General features: G+C 47.1%; 1 protein-coding gene across 2 annotated transcripts in view; it reads right to left on the bottom strand.

The window, feature by feature from the left end:
• LOC143956505 (alpha-1-antitrypsin-like) overlaps window positions 1-19,309 on the bottom strand; it is a 52,916-nt gene that overhangs the window by 22,574 nt on the left and 11,033 nt on the right. For both annotated transcript variants that reach the window (XM_077466706.1, XM_077466707.1), the window contains exon 2: window positions 8,553-9,212. In XM_077466706.1, coding sequence (XP_077322832.1) covers window positions 8,553-9,189 — 637 coding nt within the window. In that variant the 5' untranslated portion in view covers window positions 9,190-9,212. The remainder of the gene's footprint in view (window positions 1-8,552; window positions 9,213-19,309) is intronic.

Raw genomic sequence — 19,309 nt, 5'->3', positions numbered from 1 at the left:
TGTCCGCTGGCTGGCTGGAGACCCGAATGAAGCTGGACTTGACTTTGATCGGGTCTCGGATCTAGTAACCCGGAAGCAATGTTATGACATTAGACAATTGCAATTAGTTTCGTTACAAATTCATTTTTTTTTTTTTACGAATTTCAAAAAAATTTGTTAATTTTGAGAAATCCGAATGAATGAAAACCCATTTAACACATTTTTCCAAAAATTTGAAAATTCATAAATTTTCAAAAATCCAAAAACCCCGAAAATCTGAAATAATAACTGATTAATAAGAACTTAAGTATTACTAACTATTAAATTATAGGATTTGATATTTGATATAGGTATCAAATTAGGCTGTTAGTGAACGTAACAAATAGGAATTTATCCAAAGCTACGAATTATCCAAAATAACGAATGCCAAATCTGAACAAATGAAACGTAACTAATTAATAATAATAAATAATAACAATAGAAAACCTATTATTATTATTATCACTAATAATTATTATTTTTTTCTGTTCCATTCATTTAGATGGGGCATTCGTTATTTCGGATAATTTGTAACTTCAGATAAATTTGTTACATTCACTAACAGACAAATTATGGAAGGAAGCTCCAATATCCATCATTTAATAGTTAGTTATTATTAGTTTGTTAGTTATTCTTTAGAATTTTCGGATTTTATTTCTTATTTTCGAATTTATGAATTTTCTAATTTATTAATTTCCGAATTGTGATTATGACGAATGACCCAAAAAAACAAAACAAAACAAAAAAATTAAATGAAAGTTACATGACATCAATTTCAGGCCGCGTACACACGGGCGGACTGTTCGCCCAACCTTGTCCACTGAACAGTGTTTGGGCGGACAGTCCGCCCGTGTGTGGGCTTTCAGCGGACAGTTTCAGCGGACAGTTGGACGGACAAAGTCTTTCGGAAATTCCGAAAAACTGTCCGCTGAAACTGTGTTTGAGCGAACAGTCCGCCCGTGTGTAGGCCACTTTCGAAATGAGCAAACTGTTCCCGCTCGGAAAGTCCGCCCATTTCGAGCGCGTGTACAGGTAGGCAGGGCCCGCGAAGGAGACATCGCGGGCTCCGCCGCCTGGAATGGGCTTAAAGGGGAACCCCAACGCCGAAAAAAATCGGCGTGGGGGTTCCCCCAAAGTCCACATCAGACCCTTGTCCGAGCACGCTACCCGGCCGGCCAGGAAAGGGGGGCGAGCGAGCGCGCCCCCCCTCCTGAGCCGTACCAGGCCGCGTGCCCTCAACATGGGGGGTGCCTTGGGGAAGGGGGGGCCGCGCGGCCCCCCCCACCCCAAAGCACCTTGTCCCCATGTTGATGAGGACAAGGGCCTCTTCCCAACAACCCTGGCCGTTGGTTGTCGGGGTCTGCGGGCGGGGGGCTTATCGGAATCCGGGAGCCCCCTTTAATAAGGGGGCCCCCGGATACCGGCCCCCCACCCTATGTGAATGAGTATGGGGTACAATGTACCCCTACCCATTCACCTGTGAAATAAAGTACAAAAAAAAAACACAACACAGGGAAAAAATATTTTATTGCACAGCTCCGGGGGTCTTCCGTCTTCGGGGGTCTTGTCCCCCTCTTCGGTTCTTCTGCCGGGCCACCGCGCTTTCTTATAGCTCTTTTACAGGCGGTGGCCCGGTCTTCTGTCGCCGCTGCCTTCCGTTCTTCTGTCGCCGCCTTCGGTTCTTCTGCCGAGCTACCGCGCCTTCTTGTAGCTCTTTTACAGGCGGTGGCCCGGTCTTCTGTCGCCGCTGTCGCCGCCGCCGCCGCCGCCTTCCGTTCTTGTTCTTCTTGTTCTTCTTCTTCTTCTTCTCCTGGAGATGTTGACTCGACGAGCTCTCCGGCCGGAATGCCAGGGACACGCTCCGCTGCCACTTATATAGTGACAATGGGGCGGTGTCACATGGTATATGTCCCATGGGTTGGTCACATGGTGACCCCGCCCCCTTACGATGTCTAAGTCCCCATGTGACATCAACCCATGTGACCAACCCATGTGACATATACCATGTGACACCGCCCCATTGTCACTATATAAGTGGCAGCGGAGCGTGTCCCTGGCATTCCGGCCGGAGAGCTCGTCGAGTCAACATCTCCAGGAGAAGAAGAAGAAGAAGAACAAGAAGAACAAGAACGGAAGGCGGCGGCGGCGACAGCGGCGACAGAAGACCGGGCCACCGCCTGTAAAAGAGCTACAAGAAGGCGCGGTGGCCCGGCAGAAGAACCGAAGGCGGCGACAGAAGAACGGAAGGCAGCGGCGACAGAAGACCGGGCCACCGCCTGTAAAAGAGCTATAAGAAGGCGCGGTGGCCCGGCAGAAGAACCGAAGAGGGGGACAAGACCCCCGAAGACGGAAGACCCCCGGAGCTGTGCAATAAAATATTTTTTCCCTGTGTTGTGTTTTTTTTTTGTACTTTATTTCACAGGTGAATGGGTAGGTATCCGGGGGCCCCCTTATTAAAGGGGGCTCCCGGATTCCGATAAGCCCCCCGCCCGCAGACCCCGACAACCAACGGCCAGGGTTGTCGGGAAGAGGCCCTTGTCCTCATCAACATGGGGACAAGGTGCTTTGGGGTGGGGGGGGCCGCGCGGCCCCCCCCTTCCCCAAGGCACCCCCCATGTTGAGGGCACGCGGCCTGGTACGGCTCAGGAGGGGGGCGCGCTCGCTCGCCCCCCTTTCCTGGCCGGCCGGGTAGCGTGCTCGGACAAGGGTCTGGTGTGGACTTTCGGGGAACCCCCACGCCGATTTTTTTCGGCGTTGGGGTTCCCCTTTAAGCCCATTCCAGGCGGCGGAGCCCGCGACGTCTCCTTCGCGGGCCCCGCCTACCTGTACACGCGCTCGAAATGGGCGGACTTGGCTCCGCCTTACGTGGGCGAGTCCGTTCATTTCAAAAGTTGAGCGAACTGTTTGGCAAACAGTTCGCTGAAACAGTCCGCTCGTGTGTGGGCAAGTCCGCTCATGCAAATTTTGAGCGGACTGTTTGCCGAAGCTGTTTGACGAACAAGGTTGGGCGAACAGTCCGCGCGTGTGTACGCGGCCTCAGTTTACAGAAGACCTAAAGTTAAATTTAAAATTGTGGTGAGGTATCGTCATGATCGTTAGAGCGAGAGCAATAATTCTAGCACTAAATCTCCTCTATAACTTTAAACTGGTAACCTGTAGACATTTTTAAAGTGTCGCCTTAGGCGTTTTTTAAGTATTGTAGTTTGTCATCATTCCATGAGTGTGCGCAATTTTAAAGTGTGACATGTTAGGTATCTATTTACTTACTATTATACAAAAAACATTGGGTCAACTTTACTGTTCGCGTTTGAAAGACTGTGTAACATAAAATATTGCAACAACTGTCATTTTATTCTCTAGGGTCTCTGCTATGAAAATATATATAATGTTTGGGGGTTCTAAGTAATCTTTCGAGCAGTAGGTGACTTCAAGGATATATTCTTACTCATGTATTTCCCAGAACTGCTTCATCTGAGAAATACTTAATTTAATGAGCCAATCAAGTATGCGCTCGGCACTCTGCTTTTCAGCTTGAACGTTCCTCCTGGCATCCGTCTGAGCGATAGCAAGGTGCCGAGTAGGGATGAGCCAAACACCCCCCGGTTCGGTTCGCACCAGAACTTTCGAACGGACCCCACGTTCGTTACGAACGTTAGAACCCCATTGAAGTCTATGGGACTCGAACGTTCGAAATGGAAAGTGCTAATTTTAACGGCTAATATGCAAGATAGTGTCCTAAAAAGGGTTTGGCGACCTGCCTCCTGCCCCAGGGGACATGGGTCAATGCAAAAAAAAGTTTTAAAAACAGCCGTTTTGGCGGGAGCACTGATTTTAATGACGATTAAAGTGAAAAAAAAAGTGAAATATTCCTTTAAATATGGTGCCTGGGGGGTGTCTGTAGTATGCCTGTGAAGTGCCACGTGTTTCCCTTGTTTAGAACAGTCCCTGCACCAAATGACATTAAACGGAAATAACACCATTTAAAACTGCTTGCGGTTTTAATGTTATATCTGGTTCCTGCAATATGGTTGAAAATCATTCATAAAAATGGCATGGGTAGCCCTCCCTGCCCATTACCAGCCTATTTGGGTCTTGTACGCATATTAAGGGAAACCCTGTACCCATATTAAAAAAAGGAAATGCGTGTGGCCCCCAGGCCCTATATACTCAGAACAGCAGTATACAGGCGGTGCAAACAAGACAGGGACTGTGTAGGTTTGTTGTGTTAAGTTGAATCTGTTTAAAAATGTACCAGTTGAAAATTACAAAGTGTAGCTCCAGTCAAAAAAACTATTTTTAAGCTTTTTGGAAAACATAGGGAAGGGTTATCACCCCTGTATAATTTGTTTTGTCGTCCATCTTTTTTCATCTCACTTGCTGCTGTCTCCTTGCGTTTGCAAGTAGGAGATGTTTGTAAGTTGGATGTTTGAAAGTAGGGGCCTGCCCTATATGCTCTGCAGAAATGGCGGAACAAGGTGTTGGTTTTGCCACAACATTGTAAGCCCCCAAAGTGACTCTTGGTGGGCGCTGGAGCGCCCTGCTGTGAACGATTATATCAAGAATTGTAATTACATGCCATTGTTGAACAGTGGTAGAAAAATTGACCTTTGGTGGTTGTGGTGCTGGTGCCACAACACTATAAGTCCTCACCGTTACTCTGGGTGGGCACAGGAAGGGGCCCTCCTGTGAAATATTATATCAAGAATTGTAATTACATGTCCCTGTTAAACAGGGGCAGAAAAATTGGGCCTTAGGCTGAGGTGAATATCGCGGTGTATACTGCGGTCAGGGCACGCAGACAATAACCAGAAAACAGCAGAGATAAAGGGGTATATACAGATGTATACTGTGCTGTGCTGGAGGCACACACAACTTCCAATAACTCCTGCAGATGGCAATTGGGCTCAAATAGAGAACAGCTATGTAGGTGGATTATAGCGGTATGTACTGGGTACAGAGCACGCAGACAGCACGCACTATCTCCTAACACTACTGACTGCAAGCTCTATTATTAAAGATAGATCACTAGCTATATAGGTGAGGTGAATATAGTGGTGTATACTGCGGTCAAGGCACAGACAATAACCACTACACAACAGCAAGATAGGAAATCAGCCAAAAAACGATCGGTGTGTACTGTGTTGAAGGTACACAGAACACCCACTGCTTCAGATGGCAACACACTACACGAGGCCGCCTCAAAGGCGGCCTTATATAGTGTGGGGCGTGCACTACACAGCCTGAGCTATGATTGGCCACAGGCAGGATGCCTGTGGCCAATCATGGCTCTCCTCGCTGCTGGCGCTGCGATTGGCCAAGCATGCGGGGTCACAGTGCATGCTTGGCCAATCATGAGCCAGCAATGCACTGCGCCATCGCAGTGCATTGTGGGCCGTGCGCGCCACACGAATTTTGACGCGAACGGACCAAGAGTTCAGATTTCGCCGAACGCCCGAACAGCCAATGTTCGAGTCGAACGTACGTTCGACTCGAACAAGAAGCTCATCCCTAGTGCCGAGCAAATGGAGGTGAGATGCTTGGATAAAACTTGATGAAGGAAGGATTTCTCAAATGAAGCAGACTTTGTTTTGGGAAATGCATGAGAAAGAATATATCCTTGAAGTCACCAATTGCCCCTGAACCCTGATGAAAAGGGACATTATTGGCCCTCTAAAATGCGTTAGATTTTGTAAGATTTTGTATCTAATTAATGTTGGGAATAAACTTTTGGACTCAAATATTTTGGAATGATGCTTTATATTCCAGATTTAAAGATTGTTTTCACAACCTGAGGTAATGGAGGAACTCCTTTGGTGCAGGGAAGCTGCCTACCTATCATCCAGATACCCCACAGGGACAACATAATATTGATAAAAATGTGAAAATAGCAGTGTCAACCATTATTGTCTCAAGGTTCTATCATCATTTTGTTGGATATACAACAGCTTTCAGCTTAGCCTATTGACTGCAGTTCACAACCAGGACACTAGATGTCGCTAATGCTCAGTGATATGCTATACTATACATTTTTCTATGATGTGTTGTATTCCCTGTATGTAATGCTGTACCAGAGACCCAGTGACTTCATTCTATCTAGGGGAGGACTCTTCAGAAGAAGGCCACGTACGGGTTGGTTTCTTAGCAAGAGCCTGGAGCAGCTGAAGTACCCAAGAGAATCTGGTCTCGTGGATATCGCCAAGCTGGATGAAAGATCCAGGTATCCTACGAGTGTTCTTCAAGTTTAGTTTCCTACGTGTTCTACAACTACGTCTGTGGCAGAGACATTATCTTGTATGTTCTACAACAACGTCTGTGGCAGAGACTTATCTTGTATGTTCTACAACAACGTCTGTGGCAGAGACTTATCTTGTATGTTCTACAACAACGTCTGTGGCAGAGACTTATCTTGTATGTTCTACAACAACGTCTGTGGCAGAGACTTATCTTGTATGTTCTACAACAACGTCTGTGGCAGAGACTTGTTCCTGAGTAAGCACCTTGTTGGCTGCTAGGACTTGTGAGAGAGGGACTGTCCAACTTGAGTTAACATCCAGTTGCAAATGGTTATTCTCTGGATGCAGTCAAAGTAAGCAAGTTCTTCAATATTGACTTGACACTAAAGAGTACCTGAACTTCCTTTCCAACCCTCTGATCCCACTTTAAGAGACTGTTCATTGTCTACATTTTTGCCAATAAAATCCATTTAGGTGGATCTGTTGTCAGTCTCACGAGTTACTGGGCCATTTACCATGGGACACCCCTAGACGTGAAGTGAGAAGAAAAAGAAAGTAACGGTAAGCCAAATCTAACCAGCAGCTCCTTCGGGGGTTAGTGCTACATATATACATTATATATATATATATATATATATATATATATATATATATATATATATGATATAATATAAATATATCCTGTCTTGGCCAATTCCTGGAAGGGGACATCCAGAAGGTACCTGGGGAGGTGATAAATATGGAAGGGAGGCCTTACGAGAAGGTCTTCCCCTGCTAATAGGTTCCTATTCTCCTGGCCTGCTGTCCCTGGAGGCAGCTGTAGTGAGATGGGAGCTACAGTTAGAACCTCATCAGTGGCTGGGCCCGAGGGCTGGGAGAACATTGCTAAAGGATTTTGCAGGAGAGCACTGTTCTGAAGTCCTGGTATGGGGATAAAAAAAAAAAACCTCTATCTCCCCCACTGAGGAACTATCCATGGAAGGTGGCAGTCAGCACCTGGGACATTGTGAGTAAGACTTACTCTCAGGACACTGGCCCATGAAGCTGGAGGCATAATGGATGTACAGGCACATGGGTATGTGCAAGCGCACTGATGTGCATGTTCTCAGCCCGGATTGGCACCAAGAGGCCTTTATAAGGGAGCTAGTTACCCTCTGTGATTGCTGGCTGATCTTCATTTCTTTAGTGCGTTTGTTCCTGTGAAACCTTGCTGTGAATACCTGTTAATGACTCGGCTTGCCCCTGGACCTGTCTTCTGCCCATCTCCTGATTTGACCCTGGCTTGTTTAATGGACTGTCTTTCTCTGCTCTCCTGTGCATGACTCTGGCTATCCTCCCACCTATAACTGGCCTCCACAGCAGGGAGCTCTGTAAGAGTGATGCATGTCAAACAAAACCAAAGAAATTTCCAAGCTCAACTTACCGTCCAGCCTGCAACCAACCAAATTATCCTGTCTGACAATATGCGTTAAAAATGGGGATTTAGTCGGCATACATTTTCAATTACATGTGTAAGCTACAGCGTCTCATCAATTCATCCTGTAATCCTAACTCTAAATTTTGAGAGTCTCCACAGTTGAAGCACATGCGTTATAATGGATAGGTAGAGGGCAGGTGAGCCCACCCCTCCTTAAATGCACAGGGGCACACTGGACACCCAGCACATATCACTATGGCAGCAAAGGTGTCCATTGTGTTATCTCACCAGTATTTAAACAGTACAAACAACTGGCCATTGCCCCACCTATAACTGGACTCCACAGCAAGGAGCACTGGAAGGACTTTGAGAGCCTCCACAGTGGAAGCACATGCATTGAAATGGATAGTTTGAGGTTGGGTCAGCCTGGTGGGAACACAACCCTTCTTAAAGGCACAGGGGTGCACTGGACACCCAGCACATAGCACTATGGCAGCAAAGGTATCCACTGCGTTGGCTCACCAGTGCTTCCACTGTGGAGGCTCTCAAATGTTTAAGTTGGGACTACAGAAAATGGGGTGCCTTTACAGGGCTCTGTAGCTTACGCATGTATTTGCAAATGTGTGAAGACTAAACCCCTGTTTTTAATGCATATTGTTAGACATGATAATTTGGTTGGTCGCAGGCTGGATGGTAAGTTGAGCTTAGAAGTTTTGTTTGACATCCCCTAGACTGAGCCTGTATTGTCAGTGTACATGGAATTGTTCTTGTGACTAACAGCTTCTGTGCGAGCAAATAAGACCTGGGGTAATCTACAGCAGCCTCTCCTCGGGTAGCACTACATATGTAATGATCTACTCCAGATCCTGTGGCTCTCTTCTTACCCTTAAACAGAACATAGTTGACCAGGGCCAACTTAGTATCTGCAGGAAATTCTTTGAAGAGTTCCGTAATTTTGCCTTCAGTTTTATTCTTCACATATTCATTCACTTCTTTTTTAGCCTCTTGTAGGTCATTGAAATTGGTCTTCCTAAATTCAGCATGATAACGATTCTTTAAATCATCTTCAAAGCTCTTCAGCAAGGTCAGTGTCTTCTCTACAAAGAGGGCATTGCCGATGTCAACTTGAAGGCTGCTTTTTGGTTTATTCAGAAGTCGGAGAAGAGTGGAATACGCCTTGTGGAGCTCCCTTTCTCTGGAGTTTTTATTGTTCAGGCTCAAACCTTCCAGGATTTCCTGGTGGGTCTTTGATTGGGCGCCCAACAACAGCATGGAAAAAGCAGAAGAAATACTGAAAGGTGACAAAATAATATTTTTGGGTGGTGAATCCTTGCCCTGAGAAGACACAGAGGTCAGATGCTTGAAGAAAGTAAAAGCAAATTCAGTATTTCCTTTTACTGCTTCTTTTAGTGCTTGGGCTTTCCTTCCACCTTTAGCATCTTCATGGCACTCTTTAGATTTGTGTTCATCTGAAGCAGTTATGACCGGGATGAGCAAAAGCAAAATTAGGAGGAACTTCATGTCTTCTCAGTATAGACGCTCACCTGCAGGTAATGACAATGTGTTAGTCTTATCAGTGGTTGGAAACAAAGACTCAACTAAGTGTAAGGCCGCGTACACACGGGCGGACTGTTCGCTCAACTTTGTCCGCTGAACAGTGTTTCAGCGGACAGTCCGCCCGTGTGTGGGCTTTCAGCGGACAGTTTCAGCGGACAGTTTGACGAACAAAGTTTTTCGGAAATTCCGAAAAACTGTCCGCTGAAACTTGGTTTGAGCGAACAGTCCGCCCGTGTGTAGGCTACTTTCGAAATGAGCAAACTGTTCCCGCTCGGAGGAAAGTCTGCTCATATCGAGCGCGTGTGAAGGTAGGTGGGGCCCGCGAAGGAGACTTTGCGGGCCCCGCCGCCTGGTATGGACTTAAAGGGGAACCCCAACGCCGAAAAAAATCGGCGTGGGGGTCCCCCCAAAGTCCACAACAGACCCTTGTCCGAGCGCGCTACCCGGCCGGCCAGGAAAGGGGGGCGAGCGAGCGCGCCCCCCCTCCTGAGCCGTACCAGGCCGCGTGCCCTCAACATGGGGGGTGCCTTGGGGAAGGGGGGGCCGCGCGGCCCCCCCACCCCAAAGCACCTTGTCCCCATGTTGATGAGGACAAGGGCCTCTTCCCGACAACCCTGGCCGTTGGTTGTCGGGGTCTGCGGGCGGGGGGCTTATCGGAATCCGGGAGCCCCCTTTAATAAGGGGGCCCCCGGATACCGGCCCCCCACCCTATGTGAATGAGTATGGGGTACAATGTACCCCTACCCATTCACCTGTAAAATAAAAGTACCCAAAAAAAAACACAACACACGAGATAAAATATTTTATTGCACAGCTCCGGGGGTCTTCCGTCTTCGGGGGTCTTGTCCCCCTCTTCGGTTCTTCTGCCGGGCCACCGCGCCTTCTTTTAGCTCTTTTGCAGGCGGTGGCCCGGTCTTCTGTCGCCGCCGCCTTCCGTTCTTCTGTCGCCGCCTTCGGTTCTTCTGCCGGGCCACCGCGCCTTCTTATAGCTCTTTTGCAGGCGGTGGCCCGGTCTTCTGTCGCCGCTGTCGCCTTCCGGTCGCCTTCCGTTCTTCTTCTTCTTCTTCTACCTTCACACGCGCTCGAAATGAGCGGACTGTTGCCTCGTGTGTGGGCTTTCAAAAGTTGCGCGGACTTAGTACGACGAACTAAGTCCGCTCAAAAAAAGTGCCGTGTGTGGGCAAGTTCCTTCATTCAAAAGTTTGAGCGGACTGTTTGACGAACTTAGTTTCGGCAAACAGTCCCCGCGTGTGTACGCGGGCTAACATGACACGATCTCAAGACTTCTAAATATCGTCATGGAGGCCTTAAAATATTTGAAATACATCCACATTTCCCAATGTTTTTTTCACTTTAGAATGCTGCAAGTTTATTAAAATTGTTAATCTGTCAGAAATCCATTGAGCTCCTAACTTCTTGCAGTGAACTGCCATTGCTGCCTCTGCTGCACTCAAATCCCTAGAATTCAGTCCTTCCCAATAATCTCTAGTGCACTACAGAACACCTCAATCTTATGTTATTGAGATTGGGGGATGTCTGTAGTAGTCCGGGATAGGGAAAGCTGACAAACTGATTTACATTTGTAAATTGCAGTAGTGGGGTCTTGTTTGTACCCCCACTTGTGTTTACGGTTCTTCATTAAACCCAACAGTCTTTTGTACTAGGAGTCAATCTGTGGATAGTATAGGAAAGGAACAAAGAGCAACAGAGAACATAGACCTGAAGTGTGCCGGGGTCACGTGGTCAGTATGCCTAAAAGGGGGGCATTACCCAAGTATGAAATTAAATGAAATGAAAGAAAAAGAAAAGGGGAATGGGTGGGTGGGTGGGACACGCGAGTCTATGACCACAATGGAGGAGGCAAAGGAGGGCAGGCTTTATGCAGCCTGACTCCTCCTACAAATACAGGCTGACCTGCGGTCAGCCTTACACTTGTACTCGGAGTCAATCTGTGGATAGTATAAGAAAGGAACAAAGAGCAACAGAGAACATAGACCTGAAGTGTGCCAGGGTCACGTGGTCAGTATGCCTAAAAAGGGGAAAAAATAACACAGTAGGATGAAAGCTTAACAACCAGATTTATACACACTGAATTAACGTACAACCTGCCAATTGACAACGCTTGTGACATCTCAAAAAGTGGCTCTGGGACATACCCAGAGAAACAAGACAATCTCCACCTACTCAAATACCAAATGATAAGGGCCGGGATCCCCCTGGCGCAAAGTCACAGAAGCCGCTCCTATCCTGGGTGAATAGCCAAAGTATGCTTTAGGGTCCAGACCCTGATTGGCCAAAGGAGACGGCAATGAAGTATGCATTGAGCTGCGGAGAGGGGAGCGCTAGGAAAAGGCAACAGAGGACCATCCCTGGGTTTATCAGATGTAGCACTGACCAGCTAGTTTAAAACCAACACCGGGCACCACCTTGCCAGGCTCCAAGAACCTAATGACAGTGCCGCCTCCTGACTGCTGCTTCTTGCGAGCATGCACATGTAAACAGAAAAGGCCGGATGCCAAACCAGTTGATTGGCCAAAGTAAGCGAGACCCTGGGCCAGAAGCGCAACTCCCCTGGCCTCAGGAACCACAAAAGGCCAGCCATAGCGCTGCCTTGAGCACCAAGCTGGTTAACAACACAAAAGGAGAACTAGAGAGCATATCAGATATGTCACGAAAAATATGACCCATGATGGGAAGTCTGCTGAGCACAGCAGGAGGGCTACTCTTCTGGATTCCTGAGGATGGCTTAAATAGAGTGCGCAGAAAATAAAGAAAAGCCTATCGGGGTCTTCCAACAACATGAAATGCTGAGTGTCAGCCAGATACTCCCCGATAGTGCTGTGGGCCAAAACGAGTTGGAAGAGGCAAAAAAAAAAACAGAAAAGGAAATAGGAACTGGATGTTAACCATTACGACTAGGAAACCTTGACCGGAAAGCCTGGAAAACATCCCAAGCAGTGTCATGAGCCTTCCTGGTATTCAAAATAAAGACTTATCGATCAAGGCTGCTTCATCGGCTAAATGGAAACCCAATCCATCACAAATGCTGGAAACTGAAGAGAAGGCGTGACGCCGGCATCTGCATCCGAGAACCTGGGCCTAATGGTACCGGCCTAGTCACCAAGAGGGTTCCGGAATCCACTAAAGCCCCTGAGTCAGTAAAAGCTGCTGGAGCTGCAATAGGCCGGCTTACCAATAGTTCCATACTATAGCGCAACTCCTGGCTAGGAAATTAAAGGTAGTGTGGAAATGACACACAACTCGGTCAGGAACATAAACTGCGAGAGAAACGTGAGCAGACTGAGAAACGTGTCACAGGAATGTAAGCTGCGTGAAGGAACGTGGCAGAACGAGAAACATGAGTAGCACGAGCTGATGAAAATGTGAGCAGCATAAGAACCGAGGCTGCAAGAAAAACGCAAACTGCATAAGAAATGCAGGTTGCACGAGAACGTGAATTGATGAACAACGTGAGAAACATGAGAAATAAGAGTAACACAGGAAAACATGAGAAACCTGGAAAAACTAGAGAAACCTGGAAAAACTAGAGAACCCTGGAAAAACTAGAGAAACCTGGGAAAAATTAGAGAAATAAGAAAATGTGAGTTGGCATAGAAACAAAAATTTGCATGAGAAACGTAAATTGCATGAAAAACTTAATTGCATGAGAAATGTAAATTGCATGAAAAATGTAATTGCATGAGAAACGTGAGTTTGTACAAAGTATATGAGCAGCGTAAGAACAGATGAGGAGACTTGCCACCGAACAAGCCAATTAAAAACGATCACCTCAATCTATTAAACCCATAGATGTGATGGGTAACCTGCAGTGGAAGAACATAGACAACCCAGCTGTGTGAAAACTACCAGAGAACATAACAGACAACCAGCCCATCACATGACAACAACCCTGATACCTGACAAGTATAAGGATATGGGTGCAGAAATGACAAGACCAATAGCGCATGAATGGGAACCTAATGACAACACCACCCTACTGTATGCAGTAAGCGAGCCCAAGCAACCTGCAGCGCCAAGACAGGAAATTAAAAACGAACACTCAGGGCTAAGGTACCCACAGACTGTGGTGGGTAGTAGTAAAGGTGTAATGGTGAAAGTGCACGCATGACATATGGACTACAGGCGAGAAGATTGTGGGATGACAATCAATTAAAGAACAAATCCTCAGCCCGTATGGATCTGTAGACGTGACAGATCCTGGATGTAAGCAGTAGCTAACGGAAATGCAGCGAACAAAAGGCAATGACATGAAAAGGCATATGACATGAAAACGTGAGAAACTTAAAAACATGGGAAACGTAAGAAACATGGGAAACGTAAGAAACATGGGAAACGTAAGAAACGTCAGAAACATGGGAAAAACGTGAATTGGTATGAGAAGCGAAAAATTGCATGAGAACCATAAATTGCATGAGAACCGTAAATTGCATGAGAACATAAATTGCATGAGAAATGTGAATTGCATGAGAAACGTTAATTGTATGAGAAACGTGAATTGTATGAGAAATGGAGCTCAGGAGGGAGACCCACCACATTGAGCTCAGGAGGGGGGACCCACCACATGGAGCTCTGGAGGGGGGGAAGAACCACCATGAGGAGCTTAGGAGGGAGGAGGCCCTGCCCAAACATACCTATGCTGCAACATAACCAAGGCATCCCCGAACCTCCCCACAGGTACATGACCAGCCAGTGGTGACAGACCCAAATACCAAGATCACTAATGCAGCCATGATCGTCCCTAGTCCAGCCAACTTCAACCCCCACCCCCGACACCAGAGACCCCCAGCCCCGCAGGCGACAGCAGAGCCAGCCAGAGTGCAGCCTAACAGCACCGCGCTTGCGAGTGACCAACAGCTCCTAAGTAACCTGCACGCGGGCACCAGAGACACACGCCATAACGGCCACAGCCCTGAGGGTGTCAGAACTGGGATAACCGGCAGGGCGCTGATCCCAACCGGACCCTAAATGGGGAGAGTAGCGGCATGCCAGTAGATGCCCGGGATTAGTCCACATGGGGGTGGCCGTCCACCCGTGGAACCCCCTGACCAAACCTGTATCCTGCCAGTGAAAGCGGGGAGACTCGGAGCCCTCCTTCCAGCCGCACATCTTCCTAGCCGAGATGAAAACCCGGAAGTGACGTCAGATAGGTCACACACCGGAAATGCCGCTATCAGGAACAGACGCGCGAGTCTACGATCACAAGGGAGGAAGCAAAGGAGGGCAGGCTTTATGCAGCCTGACTCCTCCTACAAGTACAGGCTGCGGCCCGCCTTACACTTATTAGGACTTATCTGTGTCAGTAATACAATTAATTGATAGCCCTTGCTTTTGGAGAGCCAATGCTTTTATTTCCTACTAGACTTCCCTTACAAAGAGGGCTTTTTTAAGGGGTGAGGGGAGGGGTTTGGGGCTTTTCATTATTTTTTTTTATTTGATTATATGTAGATGAGGCTTTTTTAGGATTAGGACACTCAAGGCTCAGGGGAAAAGCAGCCTGTAAATGGATAGAAAACTGTAGTGGTTAATGATTCTTACTCTGAATGTTCTAAATCTAAGGCTATCAGTGGTGCTGAACCCCAAGGTTCAGTGTTGGGGCCCCTACTTTTTAATATCTTTATAAATGATAGTCTTTGCAGATGACACCGAGCTATGCAGTGGAATAACGTCCTTACAGGATGTCTCCAATTTACAAGCCGACCTCAATGCTCTGTTTAATTAGGCAACTAAGTGGCAGATGAGATTTAACCACTTCAATACCGGGGGGCACTTATACACCTTCCTGCCCAGACCAATTTTGAGTTTTCAGCGCTGTCGCACTTTGAATGACAATTGCGCGGTCGTGCTACACTGTACCCAAACTAAATTTTTATCATTTTGTTCCCACAAATAGAGGTTTCTTTTGGTGGTATTTGATCGCCTTTGGGATTTTTATTTTCTGCTAAACAAATAAAAAAAGACCGAAAATCTTGAAAAAAAAACATGTTTTTTTTTGTTTCAGTTACAAAACTTTGTAAATAAGTAAGTTTTCTCCTTCACTGACGGGGCTGCAGTGACGGGCACTGATAAGACGGCACTGATGAGCACCAATGAGGTGGCACCAATGAAGTGGCACTGATAGGTGGCACTGATATGCGACACAGACACTGATAGATGGCACAAATAGGCACTGATAGGTGGCACGGATTGTCATGGATAGGTGGCACGGATTGGCATGGATGGGCAGCATGGATAGGTGGCACAAATGGGCATGGATAGGCGGCACGGATGGGCATGGATAGGCAGCACGGATGGGCATGGATGGGCACTGATAGGCGGCTAGGATGGGCACTGATAGGCGGTATGGATGGGCACTGATAAGCGGCATTGTAATTTAAAGTTTTGTAGGGATGGATGCCAATCAGTGCCAAACAATAATGCATACCAATCAGTGATGCCCATTGTGGGCACTGATTGGCATCCATTATGGGCACTGATTGGCATTCATTATGGGCACTGTCTGACATCCCTGGTGGTCTAGGGGGCATACCTGGTGCTGGGCATCTCCTGGTGGTCTGATGGTGTCCCTGGTGGTCCAGTGTGGGCATCCTCAGGGGGGGGGGGGGGCTGTGCTGATAATCGATCAGCACAGACCCCCCCGTCAGAGGAGCAGCCGATCAGCTCTCTTCTACTCACGACTGACAGATGTGAGTGAGGAAAAGCCGATCATCGTCTCTCCCTTTTTACACTGTGATCAGCTGTGATTGGACACGGCTGATCACGTGGTAAAGAGTCTCCGTCGGAGACTCTTTACCGAGATCTTAGTTGCCGGGTGTCAGACTGACACCCTGCAACAACGATCGCCGCGATGCGCGCCCCCGGGGGCACGCAGCGGCTTAATATCCTGATCACGTCATATGACGTCCGGTCAGGATATTAAAACCACTTTGCCACCGCCATTTTGCTATATGGCGGGCGGCAAGTGGTTAAAGTGGAGCACCACCCAAAAGGGGAAGCTCCACTTGTCCCCCCTCCCCCATCTTCTGCCACAATTGGCACCTTTCATGGGTGGGGGGAGCAGGTACCTATCAAAAACCAAGTACCCGCCGCCCCACCCAAAAAAGGTTTTTGATAGGTACCCTCTCCCACTTCTGATTGAGTTCGCCAAGCAAACGCAATCAGAGGTTCGCCCCCCCCCCTCCTCCCCACTCTGCCGGCCATTCACAAAGCGCAGCATACTTCACAGATGTGACGGAGAGAGACGTCTGCGAAGCTGCCGGGCTTTACTGCCTGTCCTAAGGCTGGCGCTATGCTATAGCAAAAAAAAAGTAACTTGTGAAATAATAAATAAATAAGCTGCTAACATCAAAATGTCCAGTGCAGAAACTCCAAATAAAGTGCAATGTCAAAAAAGATGCAGCGCTAATTACAAACTCATAAATATATATAATTGTGAATATACATGAAAGATTGAAAAGAGGTACAAAAACGAAAAAAGTGACAAAAAGGAAAACTAAAGCAAAGTCCCATCATAGAAAAAAAGTCCATAGTTTCTTATAAAATAGTGTCCATCCAAATCAAAGCAGAAATAAGTTTGATAATCGTGACAAAATCTTCAAAGCAAACGAAGTCCCTCCGAATCACCACCCAAAGTGTATGAATAACCTGCTTACCAGAAAGCGATGACCGCCGCAGCCGCATCCCGCCCAGCCTAGGGAAGTAAGGTCTCCCTCAACCCTAATGGAAAATCCGGAACTCCCGCTGTTTACTACTGGTACTTTTGTTATTCTGAAGTAATCCCTGTATGTTCCTCTGAGCCTCAGTGCTGCCCTAGCCAAAATGGTGGGGATATGATCTCCATGTATAAATACATAAGGGGGGGATATGATCTCCATGTATAAATATATAAGGGCGATATGATCTCCATGTATAAATACATATGGGGGGATATGATCTCCATGTATAAATACATAAGGGGGGATATGATCTCCATGTATAAATACATGAGGGGGGATATGATCTCCATGTATAAATACATAAGGGGGGGATATGATATCCATGTATAAATACATAAGGGGGGATATGATCTCCATGCATAAATACATAAGGGGGAATATGATCTCCATGTATAAATACATAGGGGGGGGGGGTATGATCACCATGTATAAATACATAAGGGGGGGTATGATCACCCTGTATAAATACATAAGGGGGGATATGATCTCCATGTATAAATACCTAAGGGGGGGATATGATCACCATGTATAAATACATAAGGGGGGATATGACCTCCATGTATAAATACATAACGGGGATATGATCTCCATGTATAAATACATAACGGGGATATGATCTCCATGTATAAATACATAAGGGGGGGATATGATCTCCATGTATAAATACATAAGGGGGGATATGATGAGCTTTCGGTGTTTGTCCTTTTTACATTTTTTTTTCTATGTTGGTTGAACTAGATGGTCCTTTTTTCAACCAGATTAACTATGTAAATATTGGGACATTATGAAAGGCGAGGTGATCGATGGACTTTATGTTTTACTTCGCATGCGTTCGTGTGCAGGGAACTAAGGGGGAATCCGGTCCAGGTTTTACAAACCACCTTAGCAGGGTTTGTTCCGGACCAGATGTTACGGTCCACTTGTGTCCACCAACAGGTGGTATAAATAAAGCTGGACTGGTGAGCTGCTGATCTGAAGTTTGTTTTGTGAGAGAAAGAAAAGTTTGCATTATCTTTGTTTTGTGGGTGACTGGGAGAAGTCCTTCACCTGTGAGATAAGAGCCTGAAATGTTTAGTTAGTGCCTGGAGGGCAAGGATTTATTTTCTGTTTTTTTTTTTGTTTTTTTCATGCAAACTTTTCTTTCTCTCACAAAACAAACTTCAGATCAGCAGCTCTCTCAGGTATGGCTTCCTGAGTCCCCGGCCAAGAGCAATCTTCTGCTCCGGTCCTGCTTTATTTATACCACCTCTGCAGTCTCTTACATCTCGTATCTGTGCCTTGTGTCTCTAGTACATTTTGGTTAGTTCTTTATTTAAAGTGGAGGTCCACCCTAAAGTGGACCTTCCGCTCATCGGAACCCTCCCCCCCTCCGGCGCCACAATTGGCACCTTTCAGGGGGGAGGGGGGTGCAGATACCTGTACAGTACAGGTATTCTGCACCCACTTCCGGGATAGCTCTCTGCGGAAAGGGGCGTAGATTACGCCCCTTTCCGCAAGTGCCCCGCTGCCTGCTGGGAAACACACAGATCCCAGAGGCAGCGGGGAGCGTCCTTATTGTGCAGCGCGACTCGCGCATGTGCAGTAGGGAACCGGGAAATGAAGCCGAAAGGCTCCACTTCCTGATTCCCATACCCAAGATGGCGGCGGCAGCACCCGAGAGACGATCGAGAGATCGGCTTCGGGTGCCGACATCGCGGGCGCGCTGGACAGGTAAGTGTCACTATTTTAAAAGTCAGCAGCTGCAGTATTTGTAGATGCTGGCTTTTAAAAAAAAAAAAAAAAAACGCGGAGTCCCGGCGGACTCCCGCTTTAATCTGTCCTCCTGCTGGCCAATGTGTACACTGCTTTATCATCTGTGATTCCCCAATGCTTTTAAAGGGTTTGATATAAATTAGCCAGCAGCAGGACAGATTTTCCTGAGCAAATACAGAGAAATCATCAGAGAAATTCTATCCAGTCTATTAGTGTTTTATAATAATGGGCCTGACCCCAAAGACACATAGACTTTTTTTCTGTACAGTGACACCACCTATGTGGTGACATTTTCCTTCCAATGTCACTACTGACATAGGGGCATTTTTTCCTTCCAGTAAAACCACAGCTGTTGGGACATTTTCTCTTAGGCCGCGTACACACGCGGGGACTGTTCGCTCAACTTTGTCCGTCAAACAGTTTCGGCAAACAGTCCGCTCAAAATTAGCATGGACGGACTTGCCCACACACGACGAACGAACAGTTTGCTGAAACCGTGCGCGATGACGTGAACGGCACGTACGACGGGACGGAAAATATGACGTCCTATACATTGCATTACAACTTTCGGCGTGTAAATCCTTTCTGAGCATGCGCGG

This window comes from Lithobates pipiens, unplaced genomic scaffold (assembly GCF_037356315.1).
Source record: "Lithobates pipiens isolate NorthernLeopardFrog02 unplaced genomic scaffold, aLitPip1_a1.2 Scaffold_37, whole genome shotgun sequence".
Classification (NCBI taxonomy): Eukaryota; Metazoa; Chordata; class Amphibia; order Anura; family Ranidae; genus Lithobates; species Lithobates pipiens.
The sequence above is the reverse complement of the archived record's forward strand: the minus strand, read 5'-3'. Positions and strand labels throughout refer to the sequence as shown.